This window comes from Podarcis filfolensis, assembly GCF_964270895.1.
Source record: "Podarcis filfolensis genome assembly, chromosome: 4".
NCBI classification, from domain to species: Eukaryota; Metazoa; Chordata; class Lepidosauria; order Squamata; family Lacertidae; genus Podarcis; species Podarcis filfolensis.
Genome location: NC_139607.1, coordinates 73,357,031 through 73,372,707, shown reverse-complemented (window position 1 = coordinate 73,372,707; position 15,677 = coordinate 73,357,031). Strand labels below are relative to the sequence as shown.

Genomic DNA, 15,677 nt, shown 5'->3' with positions numbered 1-15,677 from the left:
TGATGAGCTTCATGAAGCTCCCATAAGCTCAGAGGGGACATCCAGCATATATTGTCATTCCTAGCTATGCTTCTGCCTAGAGCTTGCAGTTTTTGTACAGCCACCTGGTTATGAATGCACTCCCCACAGAGGTGTGCCTGCCATCTTCTCTGTGCAGTTTTTGGTGAATGCTTTTAACCTTGGCCTTTGACAACTGTGATGTGAGTTTTCAGGACCCAGCTTATTCCTGTGACTGTGATTTGTTTTAGCTGTTATTTAATTTAATTTAATTTAATTTTAAATTGTTGTAACCTGGACTGGGACCTGCTGTTGAAGGGCAAGTAAATAATATTAATTAATAACAAAAACAATACAAAGGCAGAATGTTAGCTCCTTCTGTTCAAATAGCCTTGCCCCAATACCATCAAAGCTTAGTCCTAGATCCTTTTAAATTTGGGTGTGGCTCATATTGGAGTTTGCTGCTGAGGTCTAACCCCCACAACCTCTTCCCTTAGCCCGAACATATTTGGCAGTGATGAGGCAGCAGTGACAGGCACCAGTCAAACAGCTACATAGCCTTTATGGAGGTTTCTGTGCCAGGCATCCATCCCTGGCACCAAGAACGCTGGTGGGGACTGGATTCTGTTGTACTACTGATGGCATCACTGGGAATTTGAGATGCTTCATAGGAAGAGATTAATAAATGGAATGAAATAAATAAATTTAGTACATAAATAATTCAAAGCCCTACATTGAGATAGATTACACATATGCTTCAGCCTTGTGGCCAGCCTCTGATTAGCTCACCCTGGCTCTGCCACTGATTTCTGGACAATAATTTCTTTCTCTCCCCTCTTCTTATCCCAGTTTCCCAGTCTGTAAAAGCCTGAATGAAGATGTAAACCAAGCTTCTCCAGATTGTACCCAAACATGCTATGTTCCTGGGAGTCATTTGCATAACAGATTCTTCGGTGGTGACGTTTGTCATTTAATCAAGATCTTTCCTCTTAAGAGAGAGAGGGTGGTCCCTTAAGTCATTTATTTTGGAAGCTGACTAGGAAATGCTGCAACATTGTCCGTGAAATCCACATTTTTCATTGGTATTTTGGAGATTCTGCCATGAGACAAAAGGGTTTAAAGATAAATCAAGACATAAAATGCAATTGAGTTTGTAAGAAGGAGATGCCACCATTGATTCTTGAACATGGCCTGCATGTACAGAGTAGAAAGTGTCTAGAATGTCTTTGCTGCTTGCAGTTCAGCATAGTTAACCAAACATATTAACAATACAAATTTAACACCAAAGCAAAATAGGCAAAAGATTACTAGGTCAAAGAACTGTGTATTGGGATCTTGTGGTGATATTTGGATAGTGAAATCATGGCACTCAAGTTCCCTCACAGAAGGCATCATAATTCCCTTTATATTCTGTATATTGCTTATTCAGTTTGTGTCTCCTTCAGATGGTTCCTCCCTGCCTCATCACACACTTAGGTGCTTTGGGAAGAGCAAATGTTCTTTTGAATCAAAGCAATTTCAGGTTGGGAAGCACTCCAGGTTTGTAACTGTTGCTTGCTGAATGTGGAAAGTGCATGTTGCTTATTGTTTTGTTTTGTTGTTTTTCTCACTCCTTAGAGAAAATATTACCCACACTCCCCAATCCTTTTCCAGGTCAGTATATGTTTTGTGTCACAGTAGCTCTTAAGCTGGGTCATTCTCCATCAATTCAATAAGTAGGATGAACCAGGGAAGAGGAAATAGTTTATTTGTTGTGTAAAAATAAGACACCGTGTCTACACTCTGGTTGCTCCTGCCCTTATATCTACGTGCCCCATTGCTGGCAAACTCAGCTGTTCAACTCTTAAGCCATTGGTCTTTTAAACTTAGGTCACCTGAATCTTTTAACAATTCAGCACATTAGAGATTTTTCATTTGTTCTTCAGTCTTCAATTACTCTCTAACAGAAAACCTATATAGACCCATATAGTATAGCCCCTCACAGACAAGTATCACCTCAGAATGCATATGGGAGATGGTTGATCTGAAAGTTGAAAAAAAGTCATTATTAAAACACCCAGTTACAAGCTCACTTCACGTGGAAAGCTGACCTAGCAGAGAGGAGGCTTCTAGACTAACCTTCTATACCCGACATTGTAAATATTTCTCATGGAGGAAGAGACTGAGTTGAGGTCTTTTTAAAAGGACTGACCTCAATTCTGAGCTGGTATGAGCCAATGAGAAGACTATGTCATCTTGAATCCACTAGCTCAAAACTAAAGTGAAGAAGCCAACATGGGATGATTACCCCCCCATAGTAACAATTTGTTTGAATGCTCTGGTGTATGATGGTCAGGTAGTCCACTACGTCCCTTTACCATTACGGAGAGTGAGGTGGTTGTCCAGGCAGCAATGCAGAGGATTAGCGTTCTCAGGGAGTGACAGCAAGGTGTTGGAGACTATGATTTCCTCTTCTCTCCCTAAGTTGGTCTGCTGCCTTCAGGTGCAGTAGAAGACACTGTCCCATTGGCAATGTTAAGGTACAGTTTGTCTGCCTGTTCACTTGAATTCTATATGTGGAATATGCTCTCTTGCAATGAGGATGGTCTTTCTTGGGCCTGCCCTAAATGCCGAATGAATAGCAGGAGATATTGAAAAATATCAGCCTCCGGTAATTTCACCAGCTCTGCTGTTCACTCAGTTTCTTGGTGATCCAGGTTCAAGGTATGTCTTTGAAAAAGCACCCCCAGGCTCCCACACAGCACTGGTGTGTGCTTTTATTATTGGAAGACACCCAGTGACAATGGTATCCAATAGGCTTAATAGAAATGGAAGCACTTATTTCCACTCTCTGCACCATTGATATTTATTTATTTATTGAATTTGTATCCCACCCTTCATCCATAGATCTTAGGGCAGTTCGCAACATAATTTTGAGAGTCGCTGGTCTGCGAGGGCAACTTGGTTCCAGAACAACAACAACAAACCCTCACAGCCAATACAGCAGGTGTGGGAAACCCTTTTGGTCTAGTGGGAAGGCCAACTTTGACATATGACTAGGACCACCCACCTGCTAATCATCTGGTAGCATAATGATGTTTCCCACATCTGCAGTGCAGCAATAGCAGCACTGATTATTAATCAAGAGGATGAGGGTATACAACCTGTTGGTATTGTCACTTGCTTGCTGTCATTTGTTCAAAGGGAATCCACACATTTTCATGGGGAAACTAAGATGGTTAGAACATTGTAGCCACTGGCTACAACTGGGTAAACAGAGGCAAATCTACAAATACAATTAAAGGAAAGCAGATACAAAAACAATGTACCATTAAATTAAATCCTGTATATTTATTTACCATAAAGCTGAAGAAAAGCAATAAAGTAGGCCATTTGCAAACAAGCAGTCTAAAAATAAATCAAATAAATATGATTATCATATGAAGCAGGAATGAAAATGTACACAGATACAAGAATAACATCTTTAAAGGGCTGCTCTGGGATTGTGTTTAGCATCTCTATATTAATTAAATTTAGGTTTTATTGAAAACAAAGAGTTATATTTAAATTAATCACCCACATTGTGTGTGCCTTAAAAACATGCACGCACAACACATATAAGGAATGCTTTACTCATAGTTATCATTTGGCTGTATTTGTTTGCATCCAGATATATGTATGTATCCACCCAAAGTAGCTTCAAGTTTAAAAGCTAAATAAATACAATTATTAACAATAAAAAACTTACCTGAAATAATTATCTCACAGCAGGACAAGTTGAATATTAAAATTTCTTTACTGAAAAAAGTAATAGAACGTATCTGAGAAGCAGTTTAGATGCCACCACTGCCTTGCACCTTGTTAAATATCCATCTGATAATGAGACACAGAACTGAGCCCCCAAAGCTGACCTTAAAGCGTTGGCAATTAACCCAGATTTTTTTTGATTTTTTTTTAGATTTGTGGTTTTATCGGGTAAGGAATATATTGGTCTCACTTCATTCCTGCCTAAGGATAAAGCTACAGTCCTAATCACACTTACCAGGGAGTAAATCCTATACTTCAAGGGTACACTCTTACTTTAAAACATATTGAACACTGGAACTTAGAAGTAACATGCATAGGATTCTCTGGACTGAGGCATTGCAGGGAATTGGACTAGATGACTAGATTTGGGCCCCTTCCCGTTCTAAAATTCTACAGTTCTGAATGAAAATATCAGCAGAGAAATATATATTTGTACCCACATGATCAAAACTTTAACCTGTAAAGTTTTAATAGCACTTTATCTTGAATGTATAATGTGTCAGTGTGATTTATTCCATGCTTGAATTAATGCTCAAGCATTCGATTTTGATTCACATAAGCTACATCCTAGTCTACCTTCAGTGCATCCTGGATTACTGAGCAAATCTATAATTTTAATATGTAGAACCTTATTTCTCTGCCAAATGTTCCCAGCAGTTTCTTTGCCATGGGCAATTAGCACAGGTATTGGTGCTTTACTAACTGTTCGCTCTGCCTTTACAATTCACCTCTTGATAGAGCCTCAGGAAAAATATTATCGAATCCCTAAACTGTGTAGACATGGCTTCTTTTCTCAGACATGAATGCGCTCCTCTAAGATTTTGATCATATCACCCTTGCTCTTAAAGCCTTAGGCTGTGGCGCTTGTTTTGTTGTGTTTAATATGAATTAGCATTTCCTGACCACATGGGCATTACAAGGACACATTGGAATCATTTCTGATTTTTTAAACTTTATTAGTATGGGTCTTTGCTGTTAAAGGCAAACCATTCTCATTGTAAAGCAGCATTTTCATAAAATATCCTGTGCAATGATTTACTATTTTGTCACCATTAACCTATGAGCGTTATGTAGTCACCACAGGCAACAGCAGCCAGATAGGTATAGAAAAGGCTGTCGCTATTGCATTGCCTGGGATGCAAGCCACTGTGGATTACCTAACAAAAACTTGTTTACTGTCTAATAAAGCTATTTTGATCTTTTTAGATGCCAGAGCAAAGGTATTTTTAGAGTGCGCATTCTTCTGCTAAAAGTGCTGTGGGTTTCAATGTGCTTCTATAGATAAGTTTCCCACGCCCCCCATTTCAGTTCTAAACCAAAATCTTGGGCAAACGTCTCCCCACACAAGCAGAACGATAGTGGAGGCAGCACAGTCTCAAGTTCTACCAGGTTCACCAGCTTCCTAAACCAAGCTGTCCCTCGTGTCTTGTATCCACTTCTAGCTTAAAGTTCAATTCCTTTCACCTTCCTTGTTCTCCAGCTGCCATTGCCCCTTGTGCTTTCTGATGATGCAATAGCAAAGTGGTGGTAATGCTGAATTTAATCAGCCACTCTTTTCACATACCTAAACCAGACACATGATTACAGTAAGTGAGTCCAAGTAGACGAGGTTGGTGGTGGTGGGAGAATAACAGTTCCGTTTATGTAAAGCAGACGCTGATTGGAGAATGGCCCTGCATTGACTGTAGATTGTAGCTAGTTTCCTCTTAGATGTAGATATTCTAGCTTGTACTAACACTTTCATTTGGAGGATGGGTATAATGGTGGGCTATAGGCTATAGTGAGAAAGGGGTTGGTTGGAGGGATTCAAGGCAAAAATAGGAGCTTCCTCAAAAAGGTATGACCAACTTTCTGTTTGATGGATTTATATTTTTAACAAGGGTTTCTGTTGTCCAGGAGTCCCCCAGTAAATGGGATCACTCTGTCCTAGCAACAAACTCACTCTCTCTGGATGGCTTTCTGTGTGCAAGAAATGTGATAACAACTTTCTTCCCTTGATCTAACCAAGTCAAATCAAGTGATGGGGACGTGTTTTGCTGGTCCATCTTTTAAAATGAGCTCATAATTCTCAAAAGGCATACTTAGGACTAGCTTTGTATAAGGCTGTGCATATTAATCAGATTTGAATCTAACATGAGTGTAAGAGTAACATTCCATATATGGATAGATTTACAAAATTCAGAGAAGTGCAAATTTCACCAGAGAGCTGTGTTTTGGTTTGTGCATTGCTTGGAGAAGTGAGAATTTGGGTGGTTCTGTGAACTAAATTATACCTTATCTCTACTTCTGTTTATGCTGGATAATTGAGGGGACCCATTCAGCATGAGCAGGAAAGTTCTAATCCTGCCAAGCTTCATGGTGTATTCTGATGATGCTGTTGGCATATGCAAGAGCCTAAATACCTAAATACAAGTCCAGGCTTCAAACCATTTTGGACCTTCAACAGATTCTTCTAAGCTCCAAAGCAGATATGAGGTGTGCCAGAGAGCCAATCTAACCTTGGTGATCCTCAGTTTTGGTGGCTTCCTGCATTACAGTCATTTAGCTGCTCACCCCTTATTTTGCATATGCAAACATATACTGGGGACCCAGTGATGTGTTAGGGGGAGAGTGCTTATGATTGCCTGAATAGACCAGGGTTCAAAATCCCACTTGGATATGAAGCTGATTGGGTAACAACATATCTTGCTTTAAAGATAAAAACGAGACAACCAGAACAGGGATCATGTAAAAAGTAAAGTCATTGTTCAGAGTTCAGTCAAATGATGGAAGAAAATGACTGATTTGGAATAAACTGAGGGTGGGGGAGAGGTTTCCAAAAGACAAATATACTGAGTATCAGTGTTATAAGCAGGACAAAACAATTCCAAGAATGAGATAGCCAAACATTTGCTTAGAACTTTAAATGTAGAGAATCACACATGAACATACAGCCCCATCTATGCCAACCTGAACTCCTTGAGAAAAGGGTATGGTAAAAATGTATATAAATTTGGATTACAACCAAAATTAAGAATGAATCATATGCATTTGGGTCAACTGATGTATGCTGCGTTTAAATTCACATAAGCTTCGTCTATATATTTCAACAAAGGTTTTTGAAGAAAGAAGAGTATTTTCTTTGTTTTTAGATGAGTCCCTAATAATACATATCACCAGTCTGGAAGAAGAGAGAAACCTGCTTAAAGATTATGCTTGCCTTCTGTTTTTATAGGCACTTGTATTTAAAAAAAAACAATTTTTTTGAAAGAAAAAAGTCTGCTGTCCCATTAATAGTTGGTATCCTTTTAGGTTTTAATAAGCAGAGAGGCTGAAAGTGTATAAGTAAGGCAACTGCTTTTGCTTTCTCCTCTGTCCGTTCCCTTGTCACTAAGTTCCCATTCAAATAACAGTATCTGGTTCTGTAATGGTAAATGGGAATTTAAAAGGGTGGCAGTGGGAGTGGAGTGGGGTGGCATGTCTCACTTTAACCTCAAATTATTCTCTCTTAAGGCAGTGGCAGCCAAACAGCAAACAGCTTCCCCTTTTACCATTTCCACACATCACAGGCCATCAAAGGATTTGCCTAACAAATTGGCTTCCCATATGGTTATTTCCCCCAGTGAACAGCCTTTCCATTCACTAACCCATGTTGGTAAAATCATTTTGGGAAGTGTTGGTTTTATCTTCTGGACTCAGGCACCGGGGCTGAGCCTGTTGGTGACACTGTTCCCATTCAGCATTGGCAATAATAAAAAAGCACATTACACATGACTGGGCTTGCATGATTTAATACCACTGCATATGCTAGCTTATGCTAACAACAAAAACAGCAAGTCCTTTCCAAAGAACTTGGTCTTGTAGAAAAGCAGAGAATGGTTTCCAAATGGATGGGCTTCCAAGGGAAGAAAACGCAGGGGAAACATTCCGGTCCTATGCATCCCCATGTTGCCTGTGTTTGTAGAAATGTAAAATAGATTCCCATAATCAGGAAAGTACAGCATGAGGATAGGGGCAGTTGTGGAGGGCATAACTAAATGTTACATAATTGTTGTTGTTGTTGTTGTTGTTGTTGTTGTTGTTGTTGTTATAAAAAACAAACTACATGGGGCTGCTCCAAAATGATAGCTTGGCATCAGTTTCCTCCTTTGTCCTCCATAATGTAAAGTCCATCCTACCTGTGTCCTCTTCTTATCATGCTGAGCATTTATCTACCCTTTGAGATCATTAGTTCAAAATTCAGATCTCAAAAGAAAAACTAAACAAAAGACGTCTGAGTCAATGGAATCTTCTTTGTGCACAAGTTATTAGAATGGCTATAGTGCAGGGATGAGGAGCCTGTGGCTTCCAGCTGTTGTTGGATGCCAGCCCTGTTCATCAGCTACACTAGCTGTGACTGATAGGAGTTGGAGTGCAACAACATCTGGAGGGCTACAAATTCCCCATCCTTGCTACAGTGGCAAATGAGATCATGTTCTAGGCAGGACATTGGTGGCAAATGTGATTTAAACTGCAGTTGTGAGGAGACACTTCAGTAGTAGATTACTTATTCTGAAGTTTTGCAGTGCCCTGCCTTGCACTCGAGGGAAGTTCAAGTAGTCTCAGCACTGCTTGAAAATATCCTCCCACTCGGGGAATTGCCACAGTACAAGTTGTTCTTGTAGAGTGGAGGGATTTCATCAGTCTTAAAAGTTCTGTCATGCTCTTTGAGCAAATGCAATGTGATCTTAGTGTGAGAGAGAAGCAATGGCAAGACAAATTTCTTCAGAAGAAAATAACAGAATGCCGCCCACAAACGGTCAAGTGACCAGAACACAGTGTGACAGGGTGATACAATAGCATTCACAAAAGTGAAAATACAGAAGTGTTCTTTGTCAATCTCTCCGTGTGGCCCATTGGGTAGCTAATTAGCGAGAACACATCGTACCCTTTGAAAAGCGTACTATGGTTTAATGGACCATAGTAGCTGTTTACTACTATCAATATGTTGCTTATGCAGCAACACTGAGACCTACTGTCTAAGACTGTTCCTCCCTATGACTCCACAAAGTCGAATGCTTTTTGAGCCTGAAGTGTGAATGGAACTTTAGATCAGGGGTAGGCGCTGTGATTCATTCTGACATGGTTTGACTACAACTCCCACCATCCCTGACCATTGGTCATGCTGGTGGGCTAATGGGAGTTTGAGTGCAGTAACTTCTGGAGGACACTACACTGGCTACCCCTGCTAACAAGTAAGATCAAGGAGAAAATGAAGTACGCTTGCTTTTTATTTGTTTTTTATTTGCAAATTTAACAATGAGAAAAGGAAAAGGAAAGAATTGTGAAAATTAATAATATGAAAGCAAAAGAATACTAATAATCACCACCAGCACACATTAAAGATAGAATAAACATCAGTACATCCATCTTAAGTTAAACATACAGGTTGATATAAGCCCTCCAGATGTCCAAATAGGTATCCACATGACATTGATATCTATAAAGAAATATGTTGAAATGAAGCCAAGGCAGTTAGGTCCTCAGATCACTGCATGATAGACATTGGGTCTATTGAAGTATAAATCCCTTGATGATCATAAGGGTTTGCAAAATCCTCTTTTGTTGTCCTTCCTGTCATTAATCCCTGTATGATGGGAATTTAATTTAAAAGTGCCTGAGCATCTGCAAATAGCAAGGATTTTGCCAATGCAACTTGATACAGCAGCAACTTCAGACCAAAAAGAATATATCACTGTACAAGCCCACACTATATGCCTCAATGAGACATTTTCAGCACCACATCTCAAACTATATCTGTAATGGGCAGTACCTTCCTATGTTGTGGAGTCCAATGTGCCTGAAAATATTTATTTTGCTGGATTGATCTCAATTTCAAATCCAAAGGAACATTCCATATAAAATATTCTAATTCCCTCTTCCACATATATCTAAGTTCCTGAACTACTCTCTTGCAAAGTTCCATAAGCATTTATAAACAACAGTTATGGGTTCAACTTTCTGTAAGGAAAAACCTGGTTTCTGCAGAAAAGCTTATTAACGTTTGCTCCAATTCAGCAGCGGAGAGTGGGTTTTCCCAGAGGAAAGCAACAGGACAAGCGGAAGTGTGGGCAAGCCCTTAGAATGAGAATAGGATGCAAATAGAGCATTATGAACTTGATGCTTCTAGCAGCGAAATTGGGGATATTTTTCCCTGTACAACGGAGAAGCAGGAGGGAAAATCCCTAAGTGTAGCCTACTAAGTACCAGCTGCAAACCCCCAAAGCCTTGGAACTGAGTACAGAGCCTTGGAAGAAAGAAATTAATAACTTTCAAAGCATGACCTTGAAAATGGAATTAACAGTACCCCCCCCCCCTTTTAAGCCTCCCTGATAATAAAGATTTCATCTTCAGAAACCCTGGCAAACAGAGTCAGCAGACTAGAAAAATGACTTCTAGCTGAGGTGCTGGCATGTGTAAAACCCCAAGCTCTCCAGGCCTCGAGGGGGGAGACGAAATATGTCCCTTCCTCTGTGTTTTTGCTCCAGCTGCATAACTTGTTTCTCTTTACCTATTTCTGCTTTGTTCCTAAGACACATCAAGGAATACAGTAGGCACAAGCATCATTGCACACAATAGCCTTTATGAACCTGGTGCCTGTCAGATATTGTGGACTACAACTCCCATCAGCATGTGCTGGCTGGCGCTGGTGGGAGTTGTAGTCCAAAACTACTGGAGCACAGCAGGTTGGCGACGGCTAAAATACAGCAATTCAAGAGTCCACGTTCAGATCTCCCTGGTGTTTCCAGTCTTCATCATAAGAACCTAAGAAGAGCCTGCCAGATAAGGCCCACCTAGCCCAGCATCCTGCTCTCACAGTGGCCAACAAGATGCCCATGGGAAGCCTAAAAGCAGGTTCTGAGCACAACTACAATCTCTCCACTTGTAATTCCCACATTCATTCAGAGGCATATTTGCCAAGGCATTTTTTAAACATATAAAGTGTGGTTGGGATTGTCCCCCTCAGTCCTCATGAATTCCCCACCCCCAGTGCGTGAACTCAAAATCCTCTCCCTCAGTTGTGCCCTTTTAATTCTGCTTGGCCCTGGGTTATATTTGGGGAAAGCAAAATTTGGATTTATAAGTTGTTCATGTTTTCCTCTAGACCGGAGTTTCCCAAACCTGAGTCTCTACCTGTTTTGGGACTTCAATTTCCATCATCCCTGAGCTCTGGTCCTGCTAGGTTTAGGAAACCCTGCTCTAGACTGTGGTTTAGGATTTGCCATTGTATTTTAAGCAAAACCTGGGGCTGTGCAAGTCATGTGCCTTAATTAGGCCTGTTAACTTTTCAGAGATTTGAGGCTAAGCTGGGCACTGGCTTTTAACTTTACTTTAAGGAGGGAGAGGTTACCACCCTCACTACTTCATGACCAAGGAGATGGTGAGTGGGGAGGTTCAGAGGCTTTGTGGGCGCCAGGTGAAGACCTTAAGGATGTCACTGTGCACACAGATGCTACGTTGGTGGCTGTGGGGTTAAGCAATACACAAACCTCCTGTTCAATTCTCATTGTTCTCATTGTTTCCAATTTTAGAAGATGTGTCATTTCTTAATAAGTTCTCATTACATATGAGACTTATAGATCAGATAAAGAGATTTGCTGCTCTTTAACTGCTGAACTATTAACAGATTAGTTCTTAAATGCTTGCCAGTTCCTAATTTGTGCCAGTTCTCCACCTTGTGGCAAAAGAATAGATTCTTGCTAAAGTACAGAGACCAAATGCAGATATGCCACTAGATGGCAGGCAACACCCACTTTTGCAAAAGGAGTGAAAATGAGAGAGCTTGAAGCAATGTGTACTTTTTAGCAAAGCCCTGTGTATTATTATTTTTTAAAGACAGAACCAACCTCTCTGAATATCATGTAAATGCACCCTTACCCTGCCACATGTAAGTAAATATAAATCAGATTTATACACCTAATTACTAACACTTCTCATGGATTCCAGCCCCTATTTCTTTTTAAAACAGAACCTTTCCTACTGCATGCGAAGTGTGATATTGTGTTTAGAGCCCAGTATTACCACCTACAGATTTGCTAATCAACACTCCATTGCCCCAGGAGATTCATAACTTCTTCCTGGTAGCACTGAGCTCAATTCTCACTTCGGGATCCTTTTTCTTGCCTTTGCCAGACTTCCAGTGTCAAGAAACATTTTTTAAAAAGTGAATTTGCCACTACACCAGACAGGAACTCTTTTGTAACAACATACAAAACATGCAAGCATTTCATACCGCAAATGGTGAAAAGGCTGTCTTTGGAATAGAATATACCCGTTTCTGCAGGCAAATGAAAATTGAGAATGTGTGATTTGTATTAGGGGCATGCAATAATGATTTAAACCGTCATTCATTCCACTGTTTGCTCATTAAAATTGATTCCATTTTGTTATCCATTCATTTGAATTTCACTGTAACCACTGGCAGCGCGGGAGAGGGGAGACTGAATCTCCCTCTCCAACTCGCAACTGCCATTGCTGCACAAAGAGAGAGAAAGCCTGCATTTTTAATTGCAGGCTTCATTCTCACTCTTCTTGGGGCAACACAAAGTAGAAAAATAAGCTTCTTTCCTCCCCTTCATTCTCCCCACCTGAAGAGAGAGAAGGAAGACCGCAGCCTTTGTTTACCTCCTGCCTGCCTGCGGCAGCAGTAATACATACACAAGAAAGTTTGCAAAGCTCATTCCATGCTGATCCTTTCCACCTTGATGTCCCACCTGTCTCCCTTCATCCATCTTGTTCCCCACCACCACCCTCAGTCTCACTCACCTACAGGCTCAGCCAAGCTACACCCTTCCCCTTCCACTTTAGCCAAACCATAGCACAGACAAGCCACAGAAGAGTAGACAGGACAGACTGGGGCAGCTCCCCAGCAACTGTTCTGTTCTGCTGCTACTTCTCTCCTCTCTGACCTCCTATATCACTGAGGCTGAAATGATGGCATCAGTGTGAGGTATGTACTGACAGCCATAATGGTTGCTAGAAAGCTACCCCAGTTTATCCTACCTGTTCCTCTGTTGCTTGGCTGAGCTGCCCTCCCACTTCCTTACTTGCCTACCTGGGCCACCCACCTGCTATTCTGTTGTCATGCTACAGTTTGCTCAACCACCTGTTGGCAGCCATGCAAACTGCAGCGTGATGACATCCTTCCAATTCTATTATGTAGCAAGATAAGTTTTGCATTTGCTTTGGATGAATCCTGAATTCCAAATTGTGCTCTTCAGAGAGGGATGTGACTTATCCAAAGACAGTGTCCTTCAAGGGTGTCCAAAGCAAATCAGTCTCTTCCTGAAGCTTCAGGAACAATTTGAAGGAGCACAAAGGCACAGACACTGTGTCTGTGAAAATGGATCCATTTCCCAAAAGTAAAATGCCAGCAATGTAAGTGAGGAGAGTATAGGTGCTTGTTTTTTTGAACCTAAATGGAATAACTTTAACAAGTCTCTCCTTATTTCCAGTTACAATGCTTTTTGAAATGATTGTAGAAGGAGTACTGATATCTTCTTACTGAACTTTGTAACTGTGTGTCTGTGGCAACAGAGAAAGTTGCAGTGATTAGGGCATCCAAGAATGGCTTGAGAGGCAGCACTAACTGGGAGATGCCTGGTGTCCTACTGCTGCCTGCTCTGTGGGTGGGTACTGGCACCAGCTCCCCAACTAGGTATGTGAAGTTCCATTGAATTCGCAGAATGTAAGTCAAACTCACCCAGCACTTACATACTGGTCACCTGGTAGAGTAAAGGGCAGAGCACCACTTTCCTGCTAAAGAAGGAGTTGGGAACTGGAACTGGCCACCAGGCTAGATCCTGACCTTTCCCAACCACCACAGACAACTCTGACCAGTGGGATTAGTCACCATGGTAAATAATTTTTTGCCTTCATGGTTTGCAGGCAAAGGAAATGGAGTTTGCTGCCATCACGAATCAACTGAAAACAAACCATACGGGTAAAGGAAGTCTTTCCACCTAAGGCTTCTAACCAGCTGGTTGGTGCTTAGCGCAATCCCTACCTTGGACAGAGATTGACTGAACTACAGTGTTCCTGATAGGGAACTCTGCAGTGCAGCTGATTCCAGCCTCACTTGTCCAGAAGCAATACACCTTAAGGCTCTCAGTTGTTCCTTGGCAGTCACATCTTAAGCTGCACCACACCTAATGTTACATATGATATGTGCAATGGGATGTTCTCCCCTGCTCCTCCTGCTGCACACCTTCTGAATCTGTTAGAAGGGTTCCCACAACCCCCTGGAGAGTTTTGTGGAGGCTACAAAGAATGCACAGAGGGAAAAGAGTGGGGGACGTCTTGTTATGCAGGTAGAAATTCTTACACTGATGGGACACATTGGTTGATTTTCACCCAAATGGTAGCAAACAAGCAAATAATGAACGAACAAAACACCTAAAAATGCCTACACTCCCTAACTTATGCACCTATCCATCTGATTTTTTCCGGTTACGTACCTAGAGACATGGCTACAACATGTGCCAATTTATACAAATCCCACCCACCCTGAATCCCAAGGGGTAAGTGAATCTTTGTCTCCCAAACTTTAAAAACTCACATTGCACAAAAAATATATCTGCACCCATCTGTCTGTATGGTGGTAGGCTTCATTCTCTCAGAAGCAGCAGCTATGTCTGCAAATTCGGTCCGATTTCAAAACCCAAAGTATTATATGCAATGGTACTTTTTAAAAACAAAAAACAAAACTCAAAATGTAAAGGCTTCTTGCATGTGTGCATGCAAATGTGTGTGCGCACACACAAGCCCAGCACCTATTTGTCTGAAATTGGCTGGCATCATCCATAGGGACACCTGTGCCTACAATTTTCATCGAATCATCATGTGCCTGTTTGTTGCTCTCCCCATTATTGCAATGGGACTACGCAAAGTGCTGTATTTTCTAAAGAGATGTTTTGATTTGAATCCAATACATAGTGAGTTTCCTCCAAAGCAGTCCAAGCTGAATCATCTCACTTTCTGAAGTGCCAAAGTGGGATCAGAACTGAATCTTGTCTTGCATATGCCCCTAGTGATTTTCCATTTGCTAATTCCACAACCTCTCTACAAAGCATATTCCACCTACTTTTTATTAACCTGCAAGTTCCTTGCTGTTTGCTAAGATCTACATCTCTCTACCTTACAACAGAGTATTCTTGAAACTAAGAATGCTAAGCTATTTGAAGCCCTTTCTCCCTTTCCTTTCCATTCACATTTCATCAATCAAATAAAATTCTCAGTGGTAAAAAATTAAAAACAACAATTCAAACAATGCTTGAAATGTGAATTGTTAGGTTTGAAAAACATTATGATTGGGCAGGTTTGTAAGGAAAGAGCAGCATGTTGCCATTACAGAGCAGGGAAATTCAGCATGCTGTGTCTTTGGGTTTGAAATGAATTAGCAAGAATTAAAGTGACCATTTGGCTGTGAGCTTTTGGAGATGTCAAGGTTTGCAAAGGATCAGAGGACAGGGAATTAGTTTGCCCAAAACTTGCCCACATCACAATTCTAGAAATGGCAAATGCTGCCCCGTAGTAACAAATAGTTTCTTTAAAATGCAACAAACATTTTCCAGTCTTGCTCAAAGGGCTTTTCTCACTATATTTATTAGCCTTGCTGCAGTGAGAGATAGCATGCAGCAGGTGGCACCAAAGCCTACAAGATCAGCTGCCAGCGCTTCCTCCCTCTTCCCCTCTCATTCACTTTCTCCCTCCCCCGTTTTGATAAAGAGTTCTAATGATCAGTGGCGTAGCGTGGGGGGGGTGCAGGGGGGGCCGGCCGCACCGGGCGCAACATCTGGGGGTTAGGGTTAGGGGGCGCAAATCCACGGGTTAGGGGGCACAAATCCACGGGTTAGGGGGCGCAAATTACTTGCCTT

At 41.3% G+C, this 15,677-nt stretch overlaps 1 protein-coding gene across 1 annotated transcript in view; it reads left to right on the top strand.

Annotated features, from left to right (window-relative positions):
- The window catches only part of LSAMP (limbic system associated membrane protein), a gene marked incomplete at its 5' end in the record, with an annotated part of 239,036 nt that overhangs the window by 208,803 nt on the left and 14,556 nt on the right, over positions 1-15,677 (top strand). Inside the window, one exon of the mRNA XM_083612064.1 lies at positions 1,615-1,650. Within this exon, the coding sequence (XP_083468190.1) occupies positions 1,615-1,650 (36 nt within the window). The remainder of the gene's footprint in view (positions 1-1,614; positions 1,651-15,677) is intronic.